Below are 9,431 nucleotides of genomic sequence, written 5' to 3'. Positions count from 1 at the left end.
TGTTTTGACAACGCCACGTGTCGCCACCTCATTGGTTTGTTTAAATTTTTTTTTTTTTTAAAACCTATGACCGTAACCCTTATTTTGAGTGCAAATCCTAAAATACCCCTTTCCCTTTCTCTGTTCCATTGCCTTTCCCTTTCTCTGTTCCATTGCCTTTCCCTTTCTCTGTTCCATTGCAAAAGGTCCGTTCTCTTGAGAGGACGAAGGTCGCGTTTCGTCTCGCTTCGTCTCGCTTCGTTCCATTTGCATCCTGTTGTCTCCGGCCAGTTTGGTCTCCTGTTATCGTGCGTAATGGGAAGTTCCGGTGACGATTGTCCGACGACTAAGGTAAGTGGTTTTCCATTCGATGTCGTAGCTTGGTTATTCGGTTTGGGCATCACGTAGCATGGTTATTTGATTTGGGTTAATGTTTGGGGTTCGTATCGTTGTGTTGTGGTGCTTGGGTTATTGGGTTTCGTTGTTTTGATGATTTGATTTTGGTTTATGCAGTTGAGTGTTCGTCACTGTTTTTCGACAAAGTATATATGTACTTTGAACGAACGCTTAACAAAGGAGCATCGATCATTGATTGCGACAACTCCATTTGCTTGGTTTTTAGATGTGAATGTCAATGTTAAAGTAGGTAGAAATATAGTGAGTGAGTTATTGGGTAAGTGGGACGACTGTAGTAGTGGTTTTATAGTTGGGAATAAAGTATTGAATATAAATGAAAATGATATTTATTTAGGGTTGGGACTGAGTACAGATGGTGCAAACATTAACTTAAAGGAAGAGCTGGGCAATAGTGAATGTGTGAAATACATAGGCAAAGGAACAAAGGAATTGAATTCAATATACAAAATTCTAATGCGAAAACAAAAGAAGAAGATTCCTTGTTCTCATTTTTGTAGCCTTTACCTCCTGGTAGGGATAAGTGAGATTTTATTTCCAAAACGTAGCGGGAAAGTGTTTCCCGTAATGTTTAATGTTGTTGACAACTTAAGTGCTTTGGGTAGTTATTGTTGGGGTACTCTAGTTTATCGTTTTCTGTTACATAGTTTGTGCAAAGCTTCTCAAGGCTTGAAGAAAGGAAAAGGTATTTCAAACGTTTACGTCAACGGTTGTGTGTACATGCTGCAGGTAATTAATAGTATTTGATGTACTTACTTAAAATGTTATTTGAATTAAGTCTGTTACAAGTTAAGATGATTTATTTGTCGTAGGTATGGTTTTTTGAGCTGTTTGTTCCACCAAAAGGTCCTATTGATAAATTTCCACGAATATTGCATTGGATGAATATAAGTGTTGGAGACAAGTTCGTTAAACGGTGTATGGAGACAGGTTTGGTAAGTTGTTTGTTATCGAAAGTTTTGTTATGTTTTCATATATTGACCAAAGTTGTGTAATGTGTAATGTGTTGTTAAATTTCAGGTTGTTGACGATGTTTATGGTGGTCCTTCAACGAAGGATAAGGAGGAATACAGACCAACACCTAAAAGAAAGGATGCTAAACCAAGAGGAAAGAAGAAACAAAAAAGAGCTCGCAGAGAAACTTTTATGCGTGCCTTAGAGGAACAAGAATTTCTAATTGAAGAACTTAAAAGGAGGGTTGCAACTTTGGAGGCACAATTGGCTGAAGAGAAGGCAAGAATGCAAAATAAAGATGACGTTGGACAAAGTGTGCCTCGTACAGAACCATCTGTGAACACTGGTTTTGTATCCCCTACTGACATTGACGGAAATAAACAACCTTTGAAGACGTATGTTAGGGTTGGATCACGAAGGCGTTACAAGGGAAGAGCACTTAGGACTCCATACACCGGGACCGTAGCGCTTAGAATAAAAAATGATTGATCTGCGTATTTAGTTGATTGAAAATGTTATTTGGAAAGTAATGAAAATTGTAATCATTGTAAATAGATTAAGAAAACAATGTTCAATGTATCGGATTTGGTTCAATGAAATAAAATTTGAGTTTTGGTTTGAATTGGTCTCATATTTTATCTATTCAATACCATTGTTATTATGAGTTGTGGGTTTGTCGATTTCAGAATGTCGTAATTTTTTTTGTCTTCTAAGTTGCAGGCTTGTTTGTAACATGGTGTTTGAGTGGTCATTTTGAGTAACATGTGATGTGATGTGAGTCGAAGGAGGCTGGGGAGACCCCCCATGAGTTGGTGGAGCAACCTGTGCAAGGAATGAGTGAGAGTGTTGAAAAAGGGTTCTGGTAATCGTTTACAGCACCCCTGTAAACGATTACCCGAAAGAAATTGGGAATTTGTACAGAAAGTCCAACACAGGTACTCAGTCAGATGAACACAGGTCACCATTGGAAGAAAAAGTGACTTTTAGGCACTTCTGCAAGTGTCTGAGGCCTGTGCATGTGTTCCAATGGTGGGAGAGGGTGGATGGTGATGTGATGTGAGGCCAAGGAGGGTGGGGAGACCCCCCATGAGTTGGGGGAGCAACCTGTGCAAGGAATGAGTGAGACTGCTGAAAAAAGGGGCTGGTAATCGTTTACAGGACCCCTGTAAACGATTACCCGAGAGAAATTGGGAATATGTACAGAAAGTCCAACACAGGTACTCAGTCAGATGAACACAGGTCACCATTGGAAGAAAAAGTGACTTTTAGGCACTTCTGCAAGTGTCTGAGGCCTGTGCAGGTGTTCCAGTGGTGGGAGAGGGTGGATGGTGATGTGATGTGATGGGATATTTGCTTGTTTAACTGTCAAAGGAGCAATACTACCTTCCGGTATATTCATCAGGATGCAAAAAAAACCGTGCCATATTTTCAGCCTACCAGTTAACAAAAACAATAAATACTTAAACAATGCAGGGTTATGTCATAATCACACGGTAATCAACAATGAAAGATGTCGAATCTTACAACGGCTGTGTCTATCCTTTTGCGGTCTCTGATCCCCTTCCCCAATGAATCGATCACAAAAATCTCCATTGACCTCAACTTCACTGAATAACACCACCAGTGATCATCGTGGACAAATGGCAGAAACAACTACAAAAAATATAAACAATTTCAGTAACACATTTATAACCAAAAGTCGACAAGATTTGGAAATTCAAGGTTACTCACAAAGTCCGCCGTGGGTAATTCTTCAAGTCCAAAATGATCGGAACGAAAATAAGTGTTATAGTTATGAAGCGTGAATACATGGCGATTCTGTGGACGTTTCCTATAATCTGTAAGAATATGGTGCTGTGGACAATTTCAAAATCATCAATAAAAATTCGATCAAAAATACTTTCTTCAATCATAAATATGACACAATATCAAATTTTATTTACCGAGTATAACGGACTAAAATGAAACCTCTTAACAACACCGGACAACCTTTTCTCAAAGTACATAAAGACCGTACAAGCAAATAACACCACCTACACAAAAAAAAAATTTCACATTACTAAAATAAACTATAACATGAAACACAACCAAATGTGACAATACTAACCATGTTATCAACGTATTTCAGTGGGGCCAAAGTGTAAATTGAAGTCGTGCTCAAGCTTTGGCCAATTATCTCGCTTACAACCCTAAACATACAAATATTACTCAATCACAAACAATACATATTCCTCAACCACAACTACAATTCATACCACATACCTGTGTACGTTCATCTCTCTGATGCTGACTGCTGTATACAATTGGTTTGCATCAACACTAGTGCTTGGATCACCAACAAAACTCCGCAATGGGGGTATAGCCAATGGCACCACCTCTGGTTCTCCTTCATCAGCATCATCTTCTATTTCAATAAAATTAATGTTACCAACAGTTTCATCATCCCCTCTTACTTCAGCATGTGCACCTAGGGGGTCATCAACTTCATTTCCATAACCTTCTTCTTCTCCCCCAACTTCAGCATTCTCCTCACCTCCAACTCCATGTCCATCACCTTCTTCTTCTCCCCCAACTTCAGCATTATCCTCACCTCCAACTCCACCCCCAACCTCTTCATCAGTGGCACATGCATCTTCTTCGTGAAAGATTGGAGTTTGATAAATTTCAAATAGCTCCCTAGTCAAAACTCCAATCTTGGCATTCAATGCTCTGATATGTTCGTTATTTTTCCTCAATCTCTCCTCCGCACCTGCTTCCCATGCCCCGTCATCAGAGCTTTCTTCTTCATCATCGTCTTTGTCAACCTTGGATCCTTCACCCAAGGATCCTTCATCATCCAAGTTGAAAGCTGCACTGATTTCCGGCCTATGACGATCTTCATTTCGTATATACCACTCCATATTTAACTGCACCAATAGCACACAACAAATTCAGACAAAATACACAATCCATTTTAACATACAAAATAACGAAAAACAAAACACTTACATCTCCGGTCATAAAAATATTTTCAATTTTTTCGGTCCTTGATTTAAACGGGAACCATCTCATTATGCGCGGGAAAAACCGGTGCGAAGGATGACCATGCAAAGAGAGTCTCTCAACCGCCCAAGCCTAAAATATCATAAAATTATTTCATCAAACATAATTCACAATGTTCTGCACTACATCAAAATAGTGAACTACATATCATATTACCTGCAAGACTGCCACATTGCCACTGAGAGTGACTGACTGGGGGATACCTGCTCCCATAATTTTCTTCTTACATTTATTTAAATTCTCTACAATGTGTTTATGTACACCGGTGCACCAATCATATAGACACAAACGGTCTAAGTCATCTAACACTCCAAAAGGCATGTTACAAACATGCCTTGATTTCCTAGGGAAATAGAAAACAACCAAACAAACTAATATATATAACCTACACACTACATCGACTTCAATGTTTTTATCATGAACAATGACATTAAACATGTCTGTCAAGTCCTTCAAACTGATGGTTTTTGATTGGAACATTTCACCAACCAATCCACCAACTACTTCATCAAAGGGAATCTCTAAACCACCTATTTCTAAACCTAAGCTCATCAACACATCAACAACTCTAAAGGGCACCAACTTTTGACTAACTCTAAAACTGTTATCATTTCCAACCCACCTCCTAACCATAACCTTCAATAATTTTAAATTCACCTCCACAGGGTTATTAATATTCACACACCACATAAATGGTGTCATCCTAATCCGATCCACATGACACTGTCGGAGTAAACGATTCATTTCAATTATGATCGATGAATCCATCGAAATAAGAAGTCGCCACTACAAAAAAAATCATAAAAATTTATTACTAACTACAATCCGTAAGATAATTAAATAATATCTAAACAAAAAATTTAATTTTTTTCTTACACTTGCTTTTTTCCCTTCCATTGCAACGGCCCTAACAAGACAACATTCCACACTCAGTTATATCATTCAACTTAATGAAAACCAAAAACGCAGAGTAAAACACAATGTCAGGGCTCGCCCATTTTTACTTACACCAAAATGTAAGGGTTTCAACGCACCTTTTGAAGAAGGAGGAGAGAACGAAACCGAGGATGGAAGCTTCGAACACGGCAAGAGAACGAACGAGAAGAACGAGAAGAACAAGAAGCTTCAACGCACGTTTTGAAGAAGAAGGCTTGAACGAACGAGAAGAACGAAACCCTGAACGAACGTCTGTGGCACCCTAAACCGCGAAACCCAAATTTTGTCAAAATTTAATTTGGAAAGCCCAAAATACCCCTATGACCGTAACCCCTTCTCTGTTCCATTTTCAAATTACTGAGCGAATGGCAAGCTGCCACGTGCACGTTGTCAAAACTGTGTTAAAAAAGAGTTGTTGGAATAACATTTTCCATAAAAGAAAGACAAGAAAACTAAATTTCATTTATCATGGAGACTTTGAAAACACACTGTAAACGTGAAAGCCAGGGTATCTTTCATCAAGTCCAAACAGTCGTAATTTAGGGTCTTTAGTTAAATAATTAATACTAAATAATCCATATTTGATATCTACTTAAGTATGTGAAGGAATAATTTGAACTTCAGCTAATGTCCATACCATTACATGACTTCCACAGTAACAAATCAATCTACATAATCCGATCCGACAAAGAGGGCAGTCTTTTGAAGAAGTTAACCGCTGGCGAGGGAAGGCGGTCACGGAAGACAGGGTGTCGGAGATAGTAAAACCCGCAAGCCATGGCAACCATCTTCGACGGCACCAAATAAAGCACCATTGCCACCACCAAGCACATGAAAACAAACATCCCCGTCGCACGTGGGTCGCGCCACGTCACCACCGCCTGCAACCGCTCCCCCTGCGTTGCCAGATCCCCCAGAACCGTCTGCACGCGCGCTCCCAGCGTCCGCAGCCTCTCATACCTCACGCGCACCACCTCACTCGCCCTCCCACTCGGCGCCGCGTCGAACTCTTCGTCCAGCTCCTCTCTCTCCACCACCTCCGCCAGCGAAATCTTTGGGTCAAAATGCGGAAGCGGGTCACGCGCCCGGAACCTGTAGTTCCACGCGCCCACCACAAACACGTAAAAACAGAAGCTCGGAATAATGAGGTCAGGGAACCACACCAGCATCACCAGCAGCGCGTGCACCAAAACCGTGGCCGTTGGATTCCTCCATCCTCTCGTGTCCTCTACCCACCGCACGATGTCGATCACCCCCGCCACCACGTTTATTATCCTGTACCAGTTCGCGCGCACTTTCCTCATGCTGAAGTTGTGCGAATCCTCGTCCAGCATGTAAAACACCACTTCCTTCCTCAGAGGAGGCTCCGCCCTTTCCAAGTGTCCCGCCACCATCCTCACTGCTGTGCTCCGCAGCGCCTCCTGCTGCACTACCCCCAACGGTTTTATATGGTGCATCAACGGTAGCATCGGCTGCATGTAAAGATGGAGGAGATCCAAGCGTTGAGTGGTTAGAACGAATCTGATCGCTATCTGGATTTCACCCATTTTTTTCAAACCCGCGTTGGGAGTTAGCACCAGCAACGGGTAAGAATTTCTATACACTTTCCCAGTTTGCAGCGTAGAAATACGAACTCGTACTTTTCCAATGCGGAAATCAGGTTCGCCAGGGTTTTGATCACTGATCTTATCATTGTCGTTATCAATTATCAATGGCATTGTCCAGCTATTGAATACTCCGATGGTTAAAACAGATGAAGGATCGTAAACCTTCCACGTGTACTGTTCGTTCCACTTGGGTTCTGTGCTTTCCGAAACGGTTCGCGTACGAACCCATTTGTTGCCGTACTTGGCCACGCAGTACGCGTTGGTTGTGGTTTTACCCTTTACCGTCGTCTTCATGGGTAACAAGTTCTTGCAACCGATGATGCCGAGCTCGCACGTACCAACCGGAGGCTTCCAGAGCTGCCTTGCCGTGGGGCGGTAGTCGCTGCACACGTGCGCTGCCTCGTCCATCACGTGATACCCTCCGTCGAAGCACAAGCGCAGGTGCACCCTAGGCTTGTTCTGCTCCTTCTCGTTGGGGTTGTCGAACGTGAACCACCGGGAATGGACCATCCTGTCATCCACCCTCCTCTCTATGGCGTGCAAAGGTATTCTGAGCACCCCCATTGTTACTGGCCCGTCTGGTTGGCGGTTTTCCAGAGTGAAAACGAGGTGGTCGCTTACTGGCTCTGCCACAACGAATATGAAATCCTCGCCGTTCCATGAAACGTTGTCGTTTCGAGTGAGCACGGTTTTGGATTTCAGCACCTGGAATCCGAGTTTGGCTTTCACTTGAAAACATGCTTCCTTGGAAGAGTTGAAGGGCAGCGAAAGAAGGTCTTGAGCCTCGAGAAGAGTTGCGCGGAGGTACCACAGTTTGGGCGACTGATAAACTTTGGCTCTGGAGTTCACATTTGCGAAGGTGTCGCTCTTCCACGCGTCGGGGAATGACTCGTCAGCCTGGGTTCCCATCCACGTGGCAATCATAAGGTCGCCATGGAGGGCGCCACCGCCTTCCAGCCTATACCACTGAGGTGCCAGAGGGCTGTCTGGTGGGTCCCGCACTGGAATCTCGTTCACGTCGAAACACACTCCTCCAAGTAAGGATTGAGTCGCCGGTGGGTCCCACACAGAGACTTCCAGCACCGAAGAGGTGGAATCAGGTGCGTTGCGTGCGAAGGCGAACGTCTGGTTCCATTCAAAGACTGTGGTCTTGCGAGCGGGCCTGGAAGTCACGTGTTGCTGCCCGGAAACCACGATCTTCGCGACAGGGTTACCGTTGGTGGGAAGGTACCGCGCTTTCACCACTTGCACGAAGAGGTAGTGCATCTTCTCGACCAGATCAAACGAGGATTTTTCCATCAACAAGCTGCTCTCACTCGACGACTCTGACGCTGCGAAACTCCCAGCTGATGCAGACCTCCTCATCGCCGGAGGAGGAGGACCGTTGGTTCCACCAAACCTTATTTCCGAATTGGACCTCGACACAGACGCTGCCTTAACGTCCAAATTCACGCCGGCTGGTAACGGAACCACCTGGTCTCCACTTTCTGACTGTTCAGGTATGTGCTCTGCTTCTGTTTCTCGTTGCACTAGCTTTTCCGACATTGTTGGATCTCTAGGAGGTTCAGCTTCTGCCTTTTCTTCTTCTTTAGGTTTCTCACCTTCAGCCGTTGGTGGTGGTTCTTGCACTTTCTCCACAGTCTCCGTTTCGGTTTTCTTCTTTGGCGGTGCCTCCTCTTTCTGCGGCGTAGGAGGAACTGCCTCTTCGTTGATGTAGTAGATTTTCAAGCCTATTTCACCTTGGATCATGCTCAGCAAGTGCTTCTTCTCCAACTCGTAGTAAACCAAAGCCTCTTCGCCTTTGTTGACGAACTGCGAGGAACTGAGGCGGATTCTGCCGAGGGAGTTGTTCCGGCGTGTGGCGCCGTAGTTCTTGTCGTGGTAAACGTCGAGTTCGAGCATGTCACTGAAGATTTGAGACTGAGAGTGCGTGTCCACGTTGAACGACAGCGTTTCGTTCCAGACCGGGTTCAAGTCGCGAACCGCGGTCCTGGTCTTCCTCCGCTGGCCGTAAAAGTCGACGACCACATAGGGACTGGAGCTGCCGTGGCCGTCCTTCGGGATAAGGTGGTGAGCGTCCACAATCTCCACGATGAGTTTTTTAACAGTGCTCATTCTCTGAGGTTAGTTTCCTAACGTTGCGTTTGGATGACTTAGAGTTTGTTTGTCTATCTGATGGCCTAACTAATAGAAACCCTACTCCGGCAAGTTCAGGGTTTTTGTTGATTACCAATCCTTTGAAGCTTTTTGTGGAATTCTTTGATGTGAATGGCTAGAATATGGATTTGTGGAGCATAGGAAGGTCTACGAATTGAAATTAAAATTAAAAGAAGTTCTTATCTTGATCTGCAAGCACCTTTAGACCTTTCAAGCCTTTGGGGTCTTTTTGTCTGTCACTACAAACATTTTATTACTATTTTCTTTTCCCTTTGCGTGTCAGGGATTTACAGAGTTATATATATATATATATATAAGATATGGAAAATTTGAAACAGTTAT

At 43.4% G+C, this 9,431-nt stretch overlaps 3 protein-coding genes across 3 annotated transcripts; 1 reads left to right on the top strand and 2 right to left on the bottom strand.

Annotated features, from left to right (window-relative positions):
• Positions 1–294: 294 nt before the first annotated feature.
• On the top strand, positions 295–1,836 carry LOC148195735 (uncharacterized). The gene is made up of 4 exons (XM_088095563.1): positions 295–330; positions 493–1,122; positions 1,206–1,328; positions 1,414–1,836. The coding sequence occupies exons 1-4, from the start codon at positions 295–297 to the stop codon at positions 1,834–1,836; spliced, it is 1,212 nt and encodes a 403-aa protein (XP_087951689.1).
• Positions 1,837–2,780: 944 nt separating this feature from the next.
• Positions 2,781–5,065, bottom strand: LOC148195734 (uncharacterized). Its single transcript, XM_088095514.1, has 7 exons — positions 4,546–5,065; positions 4,336–4,461; positions 3,610–4,253; positions 3,455–3,536; positions 3,291–3,380; positions 3,079–3,201; positions 2,781–3,000 (listed from the first exon to the last, which is right to left on the bottom strand). Exons 1-7 carry the CDS (start codon positions 5,020–5,022, stop codon positions 2,845–2,847), a joined length of 1,698 nt encoding a protein of 565 aa, XP_087951640.1. The 5' UTR covers positions 5,023–5,065; the 3' UTR covers positions 2,781–2,844.
• Positions 5,066–5,758: 693 nt separating this feature from the next.
• On the bottom strand, positions 5,759–9,431 carry LOC124849199 (C2 calcium/lipid-binding plant phosphoribosyltransferase family protein). The gene has a single exon (XM_047327104.2). The coding sequence runs from the start codon at positions 9,045–9,047 to the stop codon at positions 5,994–5,996; it is 3,054 nt and encodes a 1,017-aa protein (XP_047183060.2). The 5' UTR covers positions 9,048–9,431; the 3' UTR covers positions 5,759–5,993.

Source organism: Vigna umbellata, chromosome 7, assembly GCF_029865625.1.
Source record: "Vigna umbellata cultivar VRB3 chromosome 7, Vumbellata_1.0, whole genome shotgun sequence".
NCBI lineage: Eukaryota > Viridiplantae > Streptophyta > Magnoliopsida > Fabales > Fabaceae > Vigna > Vigna umbellata.
Note: the sequence above shows the minus strand (reverse complement) of the source record. Positions and strands in the feature narration are given on the sequence as shown.